We start from the raw sequence: 18,145 nt of genomic DNA on the forward strand, positions 1-18,145 counted from the left end.
GCAGAGGCCAAGGGCTTTAATGCCTGAGGCAGGCGGCGCCGCCGCTGAAGACGCTGATGCGTTCTGTTCCATTGAAAGAGAAGCGGCAATAATATATGTTTAATATAACAGGCGTGCAATAATAATATGCGGCAGCAATAGGCGCTTAATACAACAGGCGCACAATAAGAATAATATGCGGCAGCAATAGGCGCTTAATACAACAGGCGCACAATAAGAATAATATGCGGCAGCAATATGCGCTTAGTACAACAGGCGCACAAAAATAATAATATGTTCTCAGCACTAGGCGGTCATGAAAACAGCTCAATTGTATGCAATATGCTCTCAGCAATATGCCGCCAACAATACACGCTTAAAGGCTTTCAATAAGCGCTCAGCAATAAGCGATTAGCAATACATGCTGAATGGTATTCAATAGGCTCTCAGCAATATGCGGTTAGCAATACACGCTCAATGGCATTCAATAGGCTTTCAGCAATAAGCGGTTAGCAATATACGCTCAATGGCATTCAATAGGCTTTCAGCAATATGCAGTTAGCAATATACGCTCAATGGCATTCAATAGGCTCTCAGCAATAGGCAGTCAGCAATACACGCTCAGTGGCATACAATATGCTCTCAGCAATAGGCGGTCAGCAATACACGCTCAGTGGCATACAATATGCTCTTAGCAATATGCAGTTAGCAATACACGCTCAATGGCATTCAATAGGCTTTCAGCAATAAGCGTTTAGCAATACACGCTCAATGGCATTCAATATGCTCTCAGCAATAGGCGGTTAGCAATACACGCTCAGTGGCATTCAATATGCTCTTAGCAATAAGGCAATATACGCACAAGGAGAAATAGAGCAGCGCCTATTACGGGCGCTCAATACCTGAACAGGGCCCACAAAATGGCGCCCTCCACGGCATGCCACGCCGCCGATCCTCTGTTCCTCGGAGACCAGAAATAAGAGATGTACGCCTTACCTGATCCTCGGCGCTTCCCAGCTGGAACCCGGGCGGTCTCCGGCTGCGGGGGGAGAGGGCAAGTACCTTCACCACCGCGTTTGAGGATATGCACCTGCTGCCTCGTCCACGCCGGGACCGAGGCGCCTCGAAAGCCTCACCCGAACCCTCGCCCGGGGGCTGTGTCCCTGCCGCGATTCGGCCACCGGACCGAGGACTTACACCTCCGGGGGATCACGGAAATCACCCCAGGAAACTCTACTGGGGGAGGGACCTTAGGGTATCACCGCAGGAGTGCGGGGCTCGATGCAATAGAAGTTTTAGTAAGTAGAAAAAGAAAAGAAAAAGTAGATTTGGAAAACACGCTCAGCAAGCGTGCAGGCTCTCCAAACTGCTTTGGAGACGGAAATTTACTAAGTTGCTACGCTTCCTGTGGGGATATATATACCCCGTGCTGACGTCAGATCAGTCTCCAACTGCTAGCACGCGGATACTATCCCATTCGTTCTGAGTCCATCTGGCTACACGCCAGGAAAGTGAGCTTTGTGCTTTTGTGTGTTTTTTTGTCAAAGAGACAGCAAGCATTGGCCTTCCCTTTCATGTGAGTGCATGGGGCAGCGAACATTTCTCATCCACCCATGAAAGGCATGGCGGCTCTCTGGCTCTATGAATTCTGGTTTTATGGCTCTTGACATGTGAAAGGTTAGCCACCCCCTAAGCTAGGAAGTTTTCAATGAAAGCTAATTCATAACTTTTTATTCCCTAGAGTATTTGTATGTTATAATACCTTTAATAAAAAAAAAAAAAAAAATATATATATATATATATATATATATATATATATATATAGTAGCATGTGAGCTCTGGAGACCACAAAGACCAGAGAACTTCATGGTTTTGAAAGCATCTTTACTACAAGATCTTATTTGCTAGTCCTTCAAAAGATATTACTACCTATTAAGATATTCTCTTAATATACCGGTGAACATTTCTGATAAGAAGCTTGGATGGAATAATGTGAAAAAAATCTAAAAACATGATATCTTAAATAAAGTCACCTACAAAACAGCAACAGTAATGAAGAAAAAAAAAACCTTTCAGTGGAAAAATGATTCCCATAAAAACTGCACATAATCAACATCTTCAAATTTTTTATCATAAAACAATTTTATCAAGGTTTGATTTAATAATTTTGTGCCAAACCTTTTCACAACTGGTATTTGTGTGGATTAGCCTTAATACTGGCACATGTAAAAACATTTTTGCAATTTAAAATAGTAAATTTTGCATGGTTCTGAGATTTTTTGTTTGCTCCCAATTTTTAAACCTGATCCAGTTGATTTATTAGCACCCTTGCCTAGAGTTAGAATAGCTTTGGCTAAAACACTGCTTCCGATACCTGTCCTGAGAACCCCACAGACATTCGGGTTTTCAGTATATCCACAATGAATATGCATGAGATCAATTTGCAAATAACATGATATGTAAATTTATCTTATGCATATTCATTGTGGATATCCTGGCTGTGGGGGCTCCTGGAGAGGTTGGAAGCCCTTAGCTACAGGCTGTAATGTTAATTCAGCACACCTTATCTCTTGCAATCACTTGCTGCCTGCCTGCTCGCTACCCCCGCTATGTCTATATACATCTTGGAAGAGCTCATTTGCTCATTCCTTAATCACAGTCTCCAGCTTTATGATTCTTTGATTATAGCATGTACTATACCAAGGGTAAGCAACTCAGATGCTTGAGTGCTGGCAAGCTGGTCAGGTTTTCAAGATATCTCATGCATATTCCATATGGCTATTTGCATACATTTGCATGCAGTGGAGACAATGCATCTGATCCATATTCAATGGAATATCCTGAAAACCTGACCAGCTTGTAGCACTCGAGGAACGGAGTTGCCTATTCTTACTATTCCTTTAATGTCTTCATAACAGAACTTCATTTTCCATAATTGTGCTAAATATATTTGCCACAAAATAGAATCCTGCCAACTAGGTCCTAGAGAACACCAGTGATCTTCAGTCCAGTGCCATATCCAGGCACAGGTTACTAGGTAATGCATACTGGCTTCATTCTATTATTTTAACAGTACAAAGGATAATGCCTCAAGAAAACGAATACTTCCAATACTTCTTGGATAAACCTATTTGAATTGCGCTGGAGAATTCTTCCCCACCCCCATAAATAGGCAGCATAGCTAAGAGTACATGAGAAAAGATTTCAAACCTCCAAGTCCATGAAGACTTCATCTAGCAGGCTGAGGCATCCTTCCTTGGCTATGTTGTCCAGGGTTACATCCATGTTTGAATGGTTGGCTAACATTCCCTCCTCTGTGCCATTCCTCAAGTACTTCCTCTTCAGACTGATGATAGACTCTCTGTGAAATAAAAAAGATAACTTAAATTAACATAGTAATGACAACAGAAAACGACCAAATGGTCCATCCAGTCTGCCCAACAAGCTTCTTATGGTAGCATCTGCAGCACCATGCAGGTTAACCCCATGTTTCTCTTAAGAGTATCAACTGCCACTCCATGCAATTATCTCGAAGCTTATGATAACCCATAAAAAATGTACTGCTAGCAATATTTTTAACTGGGAGATGAGCCATCTTGAAAATTGAGACAGTGCTGCTTGACATGCTTTGCTTATGAATTTGGCTGTAGAAATAGTCCTGTGCTTTTTCCCTTCACTTTTTCTGTGAATCAGTACCCCCAACAATTGGTGGGTCACATCACCTTCAGGCCGATGCAATATCGGCACGTGGAAAACGGGCACTCATGATTGAGCGCCTGCTCTCCTAACGCGCGCCAATCGGCCTCTCCAGGGTGCCAAGATGCAATATGCAAATGGACTGCCATAGTGAAAAGGAGGCGCTGGGGAAGGCAAAATTGCTTACCTTGTAATAGGTGTTATCCCAGGACAAGCAGGATGATAGTCCTCACATATGGGTGACATCATCAGATGGAGCCCTGGTACGGAAACCTTCTGTCAAGAGTTTCTAGAAACTTTTGGCTGGCACACTAAGCCTACTGAGCATGCCCAGCATGCCATGATATTCTCAGCCACCAGGGGTCTCCCTTCAGTCTTCTTTGTAGCAGGGGCCATGGAGAAAAGGCATATAGCAGGATCCCCTGAGGCCATGGCTGGACTAGGGCATCGATCCCCTGGGATAGAGGATCGCGCCTGAGGCTGAAATATCTGGGTACTTGAGCGTTGGACCTGTCCGCTAGTAGGTCCATGCCCGGCGTCCCCACTGATCCACAATCATCTGGAAAGCTGTGGGCGACAGATGCCATTCCCCCGGATTTAGGCTTTCTCTGCTGAGGAAGTCTGCTGTGGTGCTGTCCTTCCCGGCGATGTGGACGGCGGAGATGTCCTGTAGATTTGCTTCCGCCCAAGACATCAGGGGGGCTATTTCTAGGGATACCTGTCGGCTTCTGGTTCCGCCCTGTCGGTTGATGTATGCCACTGTGGTGGCGTTGTCCGACATCACTCTGACCGCTCTGTTTCGGAGCCTGTGGGCAAATCGCAGGCATGCTATCCTGACTGCCCGTGCCTCTAGTCGGTTGATGTTCCATCCTGACTCTTCTCTGTTCCACCGCCCTTGGGCGGTGAGTTCTTCGCAGTGCGCTCCCCATCCGTTCAGGCTGGCATCTGTAGTGAGCAGGGTCCAGGTTGGGGAGGACATTCTTGACCCCCGGCTCATGTGGCCGGGCTGCAACCACCATCGTATCTGATTCCGCACTCTGGCTGGTAGAGGTAGGTGTACGGTGTAGTTCTGTGATCGTGGGCTCCACAGAGATAGGAGGGCGCTTTGTAATGGTCTCATATGAGCCCGCGCCCATGGTATCACCTCCAGAGTGGATGCCATAAGGCCGAGGACCTGTAGATAATCCCACGCTGTGGGCCAGGTGGCGCTCAGCAGGGCCTGCAGGCGATTCCGGAGCTTTGCTCTCCTCTTGGCGGTCAGACTGACCTTGTCTTCCTGGGTGTCGAATCGGAATCCTAGGTATTCCAGCGACTGAGAAGGCTGTAGGGGAACTCTTGTTCAAGTTTACTACCCATCCTAGGCTTTCCAGAAGAGCTATAACTCTGTTAGTTGCCTGGTGGCTCTCCTCCGGTGACTTCGCCCTGATCAGCCAATCGTCCAGGTAGGGATGGACGAGGATTCCTTCCTTCCTGAGGGACGCCGCCACTACTATGACCTTGGTGAAGGTCCGCAGCGCGGTGGCTAAACCCAAAGGATAAACTCGGAACTGGAAGTGTTGGTTCAGGACTTTGAAGCGTAAATAGCGCTGGTGATCCCGATGGATTGGGGATATGCAAGTAGGCTTCCGACAGATCTAGGGATGTGAGAAACTCCCCTGGCTGTACTGCATTTTTGACAGACTGCAGTTTCCATGCGAAAGCTGGGGACCCGTAGGTGTCGGTTGACTGACTTGAGGTCCAGGACGGGCCTGAAAGTGCCCTCCTTCTTGGGTACTATGAAATAAATGGAATAATGCCCAGAATTTATCTCCCCTGCAGGCACTGGGATTATGGCTTTTAGGGACAGGAGCCTCGGCAAGGTAACTTCTAGTGCCGCCCTCTTGAGGGGTGAACAAGGAGATTCCACAAACTTGTCTGGCGGGAGCCGAAGAAAGTCCAGGTAATACCCTTCTCGGATGATGGCGAGGACCCACTGGTCCGAGGTAATCTCGACCCACCTGCGGTAGAAGAGGGTTAGCCTGCCCCCTATGGCTGCTACCCTCGGATGGTCGGCTGATTGTCATTGTGGGGTGCGGCCGGGACCGGAACCCGAGCCGGTTCTCCTCTTGCTGTGCTTAGTCCGAAAGGACTGGTTCCTGGCCTGAGAACAAGATGCTTGGTAGCGAGCCCTGTAAGGGTTGAAGCGCTGAGAGTTTCTACCTCTGGATGGCCTAGGAAAGGGGTGCTGGCTCCTCCTTGACCTGTCTTCTGGTAGACGGGGTAATGGAGAGGCACCCCATTTATTGGCCAGTTTCTCGAGGTCGCTGCCGAACAGGAGGGATCCCTTAAAGGGCATTCTCGTGAGACGTGTCTTGGAGGAGTCGGCCGACCAATTACGTAGCCAGAGCTGTCTCCTGGCTGCCACTGAGGATGACACTCCCTTGGCTGCCGTACGGACTAGGTCGGAGGCTGCGTCAGTGAGGAACGAGAGAGCTGATTCCATCTCTTCTCCCGGGGTGTTGTTCCTAGCCTGTGATAAACAGGAACGCATCACCACGGTGCAGCAGGTCGCAATTCGTAGGGACATGGCTGCCACCTCAAAAGCTTGTTTCAGAATGGCGTCCATGCGCCGGTCATGTGTATCCCTGAGGGCCGCCCCCCCCCCCCCCCCCTCCACCGGAATGGTGGTGCACTTCACAATCGCGCTCACTATGGCGTCTACCTTGGGGCACGCCAGCAGCTTCCTTGGTTGCCGGGTCTAAGGGGTACATGCCAGACAAGGCCCGACCCCCTTTGAATGAGGCCTCCGGCGCATTCCATTCCAAATCGATTAGCTGCTGTGCTGCCCGTAGGAGGGGAAAATGGTGAGCCGTTTGGCGCAGGCCCTCTAACAGGGGGTTCACTCTAGGTTCCCCTGGTGGTGTCATGGCCCGGGATATCCAGTTCCGACAGGCATTGAGAGACCACGCCTGGGAGATCCTCTTTCAGAAAGAAGCGCCTCATGGTCCGATATGGTTCAATCCCCGAGGGCAGTTCTCCCTCCTCGGGGGGGCTCGTCGTCTTCCTCAGAACAATTTGAATCCCCATAAGTGGGGCTTCCGGGTGGCGAGTGGCCGTGCCTAGGCCTTGAGGGTCCAGGGGCCGGGTCATCCGGTACGTATGGACCCGTTCGGGGAGCAGACTGCATTGTGACAAAGGCATGAATCCCCTTGAACAATTCCACCCAGGAGAGCGAAGCAGGATCTGGCCTTAGGGGCACCAGGTCTCTCGGGTTCCCTGGCTGCTCACAGTGGCCTGCTAGGTCCGGGTTGTTCCCTGAGGAACTGGCAAGTACGCTGGGCTGCGACCTTCCTGGCCTGGAACTCCCAGGGCCTCTTCACATTGGGCACATAGGGAGTCTGCTTCCTCGCTCTGTGTAGCTCTGAGGTTGCATGCTGAGCAGAGGCTTAGAGCTCTTATGCCCGAGTCTGGAGGTGCCGGTTTCTGCTGACGCATGGGCTCTCTTACGCGCCATCTCGTCTGTTACCTCCCCCCCAGCTGGAGTCTGCGCTTTGTAATATGCGCGAAAGATGTGCGCCTACCAATATGTGCTTATCCAAGCGTGCCTGTCCGCATGCGCCTCTGAACGTGCGCCTAGCAACAGGCGCCTAGCACGGGCGTGCGCTGTTCAACATGAATTAAGGTGACTTCAATGTATGCCTCTATCAAATATGCGCCCAAGTATTTTCGGGCGCCTCCTGCTAGAGTGCGGCGACGAACCAGGGCAAAGAGGCGGGCAGGCAGGCAAAATGGCGACCTCCTTGGCGGGTTGCCACGTAGGCCGACTCCGTTAATCCTCGCTTCCTCGGAGACCAACAAATAAAGATGTACGCCTTACCTTGTCTTCAGCGCTTCCCGGCTGCGACCCCGGGCGGTCTCCGGCTGCGGGGGGAGAGGGTGAATACCGTCACCGCCGCGCTCGAGGAGTGCACCCGCTGCCTCTAGGCCGCGCCTGAACTCGTCTCGCTCGGGGGCCAAGTCCGCACCGGGACCGAGGCTGCCTCTAAGCTGCGCCCGAGCCCTTCTCACTCGGGGGCTAGGTCCCTGCCGCGAGCCGGCCACCGGACCAAGGCTCTTACCTCCGAGGGACCACGGAAATCACCCTCGGGAAACTCAACTGGGGGAGGGACCGAATGGTATCACCGCAGGAGTGCGGGGCTCGTCTAGCGTGAGGGTAGCTCCAAACTGCTTTGGAGACAGAAATTACTGAATTGCTGCACTTCCTGCAGGGGTATATGTACCCGTGCTGACGTCAGATCCGTCTCCAAACTGCTAGCACGAGCACACTATACCCATTTGTTCTGAGTCCATCTGCTACACGCTAGGAAATTCTTCATTGTTATGGCTGCCACGAATCTGTTTTGAGCTGGTTCCACAAGTTCTCAAAGTTTTGGATAGTCCCATTCTATCAACCACAGGGTAAGGGTAGCCAAGGAAGAACTCCAGCTCTATTCTGTCTTGTTTGACCAGGATCTTCAGTTGTACCTAGATTGTTGGATACTGCTGTTGGTTCCCATGGATGCATGTCAGGGTCATGACGCTGTTGTAGTCAATCTGGACCCGCTTCACTAATACTCTTTGAATGAGCATTTTTACACTCCCAGAGTCCACTAATGCCTGGGTTGGAACGCTATCTAGCTCAACCACAAAACTAGAGACACCCCAGTTGGGGAGATCCATGAAATTACAAAAGGTGAGGCAACATTAACGTTATCTTCCCTGTGGGGACAGAACCATGCAAAATGGCCTTTGTCTTTACAGCTGAAACATGGCAGTCCTGTGGGTTTTTTGCGGCTGAGGTGAAAGTCCAGTCAGTCTGGCTCCACTGACTATCAGGATCTTCTGTCCTTAGGACATCACCTCCTATCCCAAAACTAAAACGTCAAGGGATAGGAGGAGATGTCCTTTCATGGAATTCAAACTCTTTAAAAGACAGGAAACAGAGAAGGATTAAATGGTCAATTTTCTCAGTGGAAAAGGGTAAACAGTGAAGTGCCTCAGGGATCTGTACTTATGGAATGGTGCTTTTCAATTATTTATAAATGATCTGGAAAAGAATACAATATGTGGTAATCAAATTTGCAAATGATAAAAATTATTCAGAGTAGTTAAATCACAAGCAGATTGTGATACATTGCAGGAGGACTGTGCAAAATTGGAAGACTGGGCATCCAAATGGCAGATTAAATTTAATGTGAACAAGTGCAAGGTGATATATATAGGGAAAAATAAACCATGCCGTAGTTTCATGACTTTAGGTTCCATATTAGGAGCTGCCACCCAGGAAAAAGATCTAAGCTCATAGTGGATAATACATTTAAATTGTCGGCTCAGTGTGCTGCGGCAGTCAAAAAGCAAACAGAATGTTAGGAATTACTAGGAAGGGAATGGTGACTAAAATGGAAATATGTCAATGTCTCTGTACCGCTCCATGGTGAGCCCACACCTTGAGTAGTTTACAATTCTGGTCACCACAACTCAAAAAAGATATAGTTGCACTAGAGAAGATACAGAGAAGGGCACCATAATAAAGGGGATGGAAGGCTCCCCTATGAAGAAAGGCTTCAGAGGTTAGGGGGCAATTCAGCTGGAGAAAAGGTGGGCTGAGGGGGGACATAACAGAGGTCTATAAAATCATAAGAAGCCTAGAACGGGTACATGTGAATTAGCAAATGTTGCGTACCTGTAACAGGTGTTCTCACAGGACAGCAGGATGTTAGTCCTCACATATGGGTGACATCATAGGATGGAGCCCAATCACGGAACACTTTTGTCAAGTTTCTAGAACTTTGACTGGCACCTACTGGGCATGCCCAGCATGGCACTAAACCTGCAGCCAGCATGGGTTCCCCCTTCAGTCTTGTTTAAAGCTAAAGGAAGTGCCGAAAAATAAAATAATGAAAACGTAACGAACCCAACACCGTGGGCGGTGGGTGGGTTTCGTGAGGGACTAACATCCTGCCTGTCCTGTGAGAACACCTGCTACAGGTAAGCAACATTTGTTTTCTCACAGGACAAGCAGGATGGTAGTCCTAACATATAGGTGAGTACCGAGCTGAGGATGTCCGAGAAATGCACCAAATGTACCCAAGATGTGCCATAGGCACAAGAAGTGGGGTGGAATTTGGCAGGGGGCATCCTGAACCCTAACGGGCAGGCGGAAGGGTGTTGGTACATCAAGTAGTAAAAATGTTGCGCAAGACAAGACTGACCGAAGATGGAATCTTGTCTTCTGGCCTTGTCTAAGCAATAATGGGCTGTAAAGGTATGGCGAGAACTCCAGGTAGCAGCCCTGCAAATGTCAGGAAGCGGCACAGAGCGAAGGTGCGCTACTGAAGTCGCCATGGCCCTCACAGAATGTGCCTTAACACGTTCTTGAAGTGGAATGCCTGCTTGCTGATAGCAAAAAGATATGCAGTCCGCTAACCAGGAGGAGAGAGTCTGCTTACCCACAGGCTGCCCCAATTTGATGAAATGGAAAGAGACAAACAATTGAGTGCTTTTCCTATGGGCGGCTGTACGGTCTAGATAGAAGGCTAGAGCCCGCTTGCAGTCAAGGGTATGCAGATCTTATTCTCCTGGATTGGAGTGGGGCCTGGGAAAGAAGGTAGGTAGTATAATGGATTGATTAATATTAAACTCCGATACTACCTTAGGCAAGAACTTAGGGTGAGTGCGGAGTACTGCCTGGTCCTGCAGAAGTTTAGTGTAAGGCGGATAGGTAACTAGGGCCTGTAACTCACTAACTGCGAGCAGATGTTATCGCCAGAAGAAAAATCACTTTCCATATGAGAAAGCGAAGATCCACAGGATTGGAGAGGCTCAAATGGTTGGTTTCATGAGCTGACCTAAAACCAGGTTGAGGTCCCAGGAAGGGGCCGGAGGACGCAGTGGAGGCTTGAGGTGAAGCAAGCCTTTCAGAAACGTGTCACGAGGGGTTGTACCGAAATAGGAACGTCCCCGACACCTTTATGGAAGACGGCCACCGCACTGACATGCATTCTGATGGAGGAAGTTTTTAGACCTGATTCTGACAAGTGCCAGAGATAGTCTAGAAACTTCGTGGTGGAACAGGTTAAAGGGATCAAGGGATTGAGAAGAACACCATGACTTAAACCTGTTTCCATTTGTAGAGGTAAGACTCTCTCGTGGAAGGCTTCCGTGAAGCAATCAGGACACGGGAAACTGACTCTCCGAAAGGTTAAATGGCTGAAGAATTAACCTTTCAACAACCAGACCGTCAGGGACAAATCTTGAAGACTGGGGTGGCGTAGGCACCCGCCATTCTGAGTGATCAGAAGCGGGTCCTTTTCCCAAGGGAATGTGCCTGCGAATGGAGAGATCCTGAAGTATTGGATACTACCCACTTGGCAAGGCGAGTGAGATGCTATAAGGATCATGCATCCTTTGTCCTGACGTAACTTCATAAGAGTCTTCGAGAGAAGTGGAAGTGGAGGGAATGCATATAAGAGACCAGTTGCCCATGAGAGGGAGAACGCATCTCTTGGCTGTGAGTGTTGGCTGCGAGTGAGAGAGCAAAAGTTCCCTACCTTGCGGTTTTGATGGTGACACAAAGAGGTATATGCGAGGATGACCCAAACGTTGGAATATTGAGTCCGCTACTGTGGGGTTGATGGACCATTCGTGCAGATGGAAAGCGCGACTTAGGTTGTCCGCCAACACATTGTCCACTCCCGGCAAATAGGTGACCCTGAGGTTCATTGAGTGGAGAGGGCCTCCGCCGCAATATCTGCGCAGCTTTCTGACACAGTAGGTAGGAGCCCGTCCCTCCCTGTTTGTTGATGTACCATATGGCCACCTGGTTTGTCCGTCTGAAATCAGGATGACCTGATTGGAAAGGCGATCCTGAAAGACCCTGAGATCATATCTGATGCTCGCAGCTCCAGGAAATTGATTTGGTGTTTGGCTTCCTCTGGAGACCAAGTTCTTTGTGTTTGCAAATCGGCCACATGGGCTCCCCAAACCGATGTTGGGGAAGCATCGGTGGTGAGAATTATTTTAGGGTCTGGAGCCTGGAAGGGCAGGCCTTGGAGGAGATTGATCTGATTTTTCCAACCAGGCTAGAGACTGACGGAGTGAGTCGGGTGATGTGGACAGTGGTCGATAGAGGTTGGACGGACTGAGTCCATTGTGACCTTAGAGTCCACTGCATGACTCTCATGGCCAAGTGGGCCATTGGGGTAACCTTACTGAGGACGTCATGTGTCCCAGTAGGAAGTGGCATGCAGTCGTGCGGCGCTGAAACTGGTAGCTGATGTGCGAGTTAGATGAGAGTGAGAGCTCGCTGTTGAGGCAGAAAAGCCTTTGCCTGCAAGGTATCCAAGTCTGCCCCCTCTGAATAATAAAGTCTGAGAGGGACCAAGCAGGATTTTGCATAGTTGACGAGAAATCCTAGCGAAATCAGAGTGTGTAATGGAAGACATAGGGATGACAGAGCAGCTTGCTGAGTGGAAGCCCTGATCAACCAATCGTCTAGATAGGGGTAGACGTGAACACCTTGAGTCCTGAGGAAGGCTGCTGCTACTACTACAAGGCACTTGGTAAGACTCATGGTACAGATCCCAGGCCGAATGGGAGCACTCGGTATTGATAGTGCTTGGGGCCAACTTGAAATCTCAGGAACCTGCGATGAGATGGATTTATCGCAATGTATGTGTACACATCTTGGAGATCAAGAGAGCAGAGCCAGTCTCCTCTTTGCAGAAGAGGAAGGGGAACCAAAAGGTTACCATCTTGAACTTTTCTCGCTGGAGGTACTTGTTGAGGGCACATAGATCCAGAATTGGATGAACGCCTCCAGATTTTTTGGGAATTAGAAAGTACCTGGAATAGAATCCTAGGCCTTGTTGAGAGTAAGGTACTGGTTCTATTGCTCTGGACTGGAGGAGGAGGGAGATCTCCTGTTCCAGGAGTAGTGAGTGGTCGGATGTACTCCACGCCGTTAGAGGTGGGAAGTCCGGTGGAATGGAGAGAAAGTTCAGGCGATAACCTTGAGAGATTATAGCAAGGACCCACTGGTCTGAGGTGATTGTGAGCCACCTGTTGTTGAAATGGCACAATTGACTTCCCACTGGTATCTGAGGCAGTGGAAACTGGCTGCTGCTCTCTAGGTAGGAGTCAAAAACCAGAAGCAGGGCCCAGCTGAGGAGCTGCTTGTGGCTTTTGTTTAAGAGGTTGACGAGACTGGGCCTTTTGGAAAGGTCTCATGGAACGAGTCCTAGACTGTGGTGGATAGGACTTCTTTGGACGGAAGAATGACTTTTTAGTATCCTTCCTGAAAGGCTGTTTGGAGGAATACTCAGAGGAATACTCAGTGGGCATCAGAGAGAGCAGGCGTAGGGTCTCATGATAGTCTTTGAGTTCCACCACCGTCCGCTGAATCTGTTCGCCAAACAGATTGTCTCCTATGCAGGGCAGATCAGATAATGTGTCTTGTACTTCAGGGCACAAGTCCAAAGACTTAAGCCAGGCCCATCTTCTTGCCGAAATAGCAGTTGCAGATACCCTGGAAGCGGTGTCAAAGATATCATAAGAGGATCTTATTTCAGGCTTCCCTGCCTCAAACCCTTGTGTACTAGGGTTAGAAGTTGTTCTGGAATTGCTGAGGCAGGGACTCTGCAAAGTCCTGTATCTGCTTGAATAAGACCCTGTTGTATTGGGTCATATACAGCTGGTAGGAGGCAATCCGAGAGATAAGCATCGATCCCTGGAAGACACGCCAGCCAATGGCATCCAGGAATTTCTGTTCCTTACCTTGGGGAAAGGAAGAGTGGGGTTTTGATCTTTTTTGCCCTTTTTTGGGCAGATTCTACAACCACAGGACTGGTGATCCAGCTGAGGTTTCTGGAATCCTGGGGTTGACTAGACCAAATAAGTGATATCAGCTTTTCTGTTGACTGGAGCAATAGAACCAGGGTGTTCCCAGTTCTTTTTGAGGAGATCCAATAAGAACCTGGTGAATAGGGATGGAGGTTATTCCTTGGGAGCATCCAGGAATTGTAATAGCTCCATCATTGTTGTCTGTCATCTTGTTCAGTCTGCAATTGGAAGGGAACCAATTCAGACATGGGGCGCGCCAAAGGGGCCTGCCCCTTTGATCGCCCCTTCGATCCATCGCCTCGATCAACATTCAGATTACCCTACCTATCACAGTCCTGATGACGAAGGTTAGATATCCTTATAATTTTTATTCAGACTTAACCTATCAAAAAACATATAAACAATAATGGTGTCTCAAATGGACCTCTCAAACACTATTCCAGTTTGCCAATATAATGGAAAGAACAAGAAAAAAAAGACTCATCGAGTCCTGCACAGAACTTTAATATCACAAACTATAAACCATCTGTCTTTAATTGTCTTTTTCTGTCTTTTTTCCTGATTAATATTCAAGCTATTTCCAAAAAGCTGTATTGATTACTGATTTAATTCAAGATAAAAAACCAGATTTTTTGCAATAAACCGAACCATGGTTAAAACCAACTGACAATGTTTTACTTAATCAACTTGCTAAGGCAAATTATGATATTTTCTCAGCCCCTCGAAGCACAGCGCAGAGGGGGAGGGCTGCTGTTAATTTCCAAAAAACAATACAATCTCAACTCATACCCATTTCTATCTGTCCACCCTATGAAGTAATGATATTAGAGTCTGGAATTTATACAATTTGCTTAGTTTACTGCCCACCTAAACTACTTGATCACAATATCTCACCATATCATTAAATCCCAATAAACCATCCATAGTCCTAGGAGATTTTAATCTACACATAGATGTCACCCCGTTAGAAACCCCAGCTCTATTTTAGTAGAATCATAGAAGACGCTAGGATACCAATTAATGTCCAGTAAACCTATCCACAAAGCAGGGCATGCATTGGATCTAATTTTTATAAATACTAATCTTAACAATAAAACATCTATGACAATATCCCAGGTCCCATGGTCAGACCATGCCCTAATACAGTTCAAAAACAGGGTACATGAAACCAGATAAACATAAACCAACGAAACCTTCATACATATCTTTCCAAATCCAACCCCCGATGACCTCATGAAGGAATTTATAAACTTTTCAGATGAAACAAAAAACCAAAATTATCTTGAAGCAACCACCTTTTGGTTGAATAAAACCACAAATATAAGCTGATAAATTATGTCCCAAAAAACAAGAATTAAATCCTCTTAGCCAAATGAATCCATGGTACACAAATAATTTAAAATCAGAAAAGAAAACTTTGAAAAAATTAGAACTAATCTGGAGACATAACAAGAACTCTCAAACCCTAGGCAACTTTAGAGCGGCCCTTAACCGTTATAAGAAAAGTATAGATAAAAACAAAAAAAAAGACTATTTTAAAAGTAGGATGGAACAATATTATCATAATCCAAAAATTCTATTTTCTATAGTTACACTCAACATACCACACAGTTGGCTGATAATAGAACAAACTAGTTGCTCAATTTTTCAAAAAACAACATTGAATCCTTAATAAATTCGCTTCCTACAAATTCCAATCAAAACGTAACGATGACACCAAAAGCAGACGTCAAATGGTCTACATTTGAAACAACATCTGCATTAGAAACTGAACATTAATTAATAAGCTAACATTGCTAAACACCCACTGATCAAATTCCGATAGTCACATTAAAAACAATTACACAAACTATTGCAAACCTATAGCAGCAATAATCAATCTATCTTTAACAGAAGGTACCTATCCTGACGTATTGAAGAATGCCCTTATTAAACCTATATTAAAAAACCCCAAGTTAGATGCTACACAAGTCATCAATTATAGACCTATATCCAATCTAACCATTTGTAGCAAAACTGATAGAGAAAATTGTTCAACGACAACTAGACAATTATCTGGAATCACATAATATTTTATTTCCGAACCAATTTGGCTTCTGAAAAAATTTTAATACTGAACTGCTTTAATCTCCTTATCAGATACTATTCTGAGGGGTTTCAACTCTGGTCACAGCTATTTTTTAATTTTATTAGATTTATTGGCTGCATTTGATACAGTTGATCACCGTATTTTAATTACACACCTTAAAGAAATAGGAATACAAAACACTGTTTTAAAACTGGTTCATATCCTTTTTAAATAATCGAAGTTTTCAAGTAAAAATAAAAAATACACTTTCTAATACTTTTCCACTAAAAACTGGCGTCCCACAAGGCTCCACCCTCTCTGCGACATAGGTAAAGATAGATATTAAACAATTTGTCATTTTCTATCAGGGTTAGGCCTTAATTTTCATATATACGCGGATGACATTCGGTTTCTTGTACCCAAGACACAAGAGATCAAGCACTAAAGGACTGTATCAATGTATTTAGATCTGATTAATCAACTTCTTGTACCTCTGAAACTGATTTTGAATACCAATAAAACAGAGATATTACTACTGGAAAGAAAATCCACAGCAATGGACATGTAGCCTTTATCCCTTAAGAATAATGCAAAGATACAACATGCACTTTTGTTAGAGACCTTGGAGTAACAATAGATACGGAACTTGGGATGAAAAAACATATTGCATTAAAAATAAGAGAAGGTTATTTTAAACTACTTACTCTCTGAAAGCTGAAACCTATGTTGGCATCCACAGAATTTAGAAATGTTCTACAATCATTGAATATTGCAAACGCATTACTGCTTGGTCTACCTAACAGCACCATTAGGCCATACAGGTGTTACAGAAAGCAGCAGCACGCGTTTTGACTGGAACAAAACATGTGAACATATTACCCCCGTATTAATATCTTTACATTGGCTGCCAATAAACATACCGCTCACAATACAAGGTCGCATGCATTTACACAAGATAGTACATGGAAATAATATCGATTGGTTAAATTATTCAATACATTTACATGTATTGAATAAAATACACTGAATAAAACCTCCTCTCACTAGCACTAACTCGTATGCAATAATGGAATGTAAACACGAATCAACCAACCTCAAACCCTCTCTCACTAATTCCTGCTGAATATTTATCATACTATTACCATTCACAACTGTGTCATATTTATTCATTTGATTACCTATGTACCGTTCATAGTCTTATTTTTTCATTGCTATTCTAATGTATCAATAGGCTGAAATGTAAATATTGTGCTGTTCAATTTCTCCCCTTCCATCCCAAGTTTATTTTCCTTGTTTTTGTAACTTTCCCTCTCCCTTTTTCTGATTCACTGTATTTAAAGTTCAAGGTTCTTATTGAAAATATTGTTTTTTACGTTACGTTATGCTTTACACTCCTTGTTATTTGTAAACCGGGTTGATGTGATGCCTATCATGAAACTCGGTATAACAAAAACAATAAATAAATAAATAAATAAATAAATGATAAGCGCAGGTAATAAAATAGGAGTGCATACACAAACACAAATGCTGGCGCATGTAAAAACCATGAGCTATATAGGTTCAGATTTATTCGGATAAGTCTGAAAAGCATTTACAGGGATTAATTGGAATTCAGGCCTGATAAGCATGTACAAATGATATACCTGCTTATTCGAACTTCAAATTTTAAAAGATACACAAGTTAATTTTATTCATGTTAATTAGATGCTTTTACCCCCAATAAATTGGCTTTTAAACAAGCAATCAAGAGATTTTCTAACATGCGCGGCAATGAAATAACCAGTTTAACCAATTAAGTTACCAGATCATCCAGTTCATCTGCAAACTCGTGAAGACACTCCTGGCTCTTTAGCCTGAAGTCCCCCCCCATCTCACCCAAACCCCCTACCCAGTCATCTTAACAGCGCAACATTGAAAACTCACCTTTTTAAACAATATAAATGGACTAGTACACAGATGCTCGGTCCTCGTACTGCAATTGGCAGAGGGAGACTTTGAATGTTTAGTCTCATTTTATATTCCTTCAGAGCTTTAAATTTTAATTTTGTCATTTGCATTGTACATGTCTGTGCTGTAATGATTCCGTGCTGACTGTATCCTGCATTGTCACTCTATTGTTGCTCTTGAATAGATCATTTGTGATTGTGCTTTGTTTTAAAATAAAAAAGTTAAAAAAAACAACAACTCAGGCCCTATCTAGCTCTGATCCTCTGGATTTTCAGTGGCAATGGGCTCATTCAGATGTTTGCATTCTTTAGGGGAAGCACTTACTTGAAGGTCTGGCAATTGTTGATGATTGCAATCATATACTGGACATAGCAGGCTGGGTGCTGACGATGCCTCAAGTGCTCCTCTTTATACATCTGTGCTTCTTCTTTGTACCTGAAATAACATGAGATTTTGATACTGTAGCATTTGTGGAGCCTTAATAGGAAATGCCTGAAGCTGGCATACCCTCACACAACGCATAGATATGGGCTCCTGACCAGTGTAACATATCAGCATCGTTCTCAGCTTCTTGTTGAAAAAAAACTTGTGTTCCCC

The 18,145-nt window shown here is 45.6% G+C and overlaps 1 protein-coding gene across 2 annotated transcripts in view; it reads right to left on the bottom strand.

Annotated features, from left to right (window-relative positions):
• The window catches only part of EXOC3 (exocyst complex component 3), a 270,816-nt gene that overhangs the window by 116,339 nt on the left and 136,332 nt on the right, over window positions 1-18,145 (bottom strand). For both annotated transcript variants that reach the window (XR_003854639.1, XM_029589941.1), the window contains exons 7-8: window positions 17,873-17,983; window positions 3,190-3,340 (exon numbers count right to left, since the gene is read on the bottom strand). Coding sequence is in view for 1 of the 2 variants with exons in the window: in XM_029589941.1 (XP_029445801.1) it covers window positions 3,190-3,340; window positions 17,873-17,983 (262 nt within the window). In the remaining variant the exon portion in view is untranslated. The remainder of the gene's footprint in view (window positions 1-3,189; window positions 3,341-17,872; window positions 17,984-18,145) is intronic.

Source organism: Rhinatrema bivittatum, chromosome 2, assembly GCF_901001135.1.
Source record: "Rhinatrema bivittatum chromosome 2, aRhiBiv1.1, whole genome shotgun sequence".
In the NCBI taxonomy this organism is placed as follows: Eukaryota; Metazoa; Chordata; class Amphibia; order Gymnophiona; family Rhinatrematidae; genus Rhinatrema; species Rhinatrema bivittatum.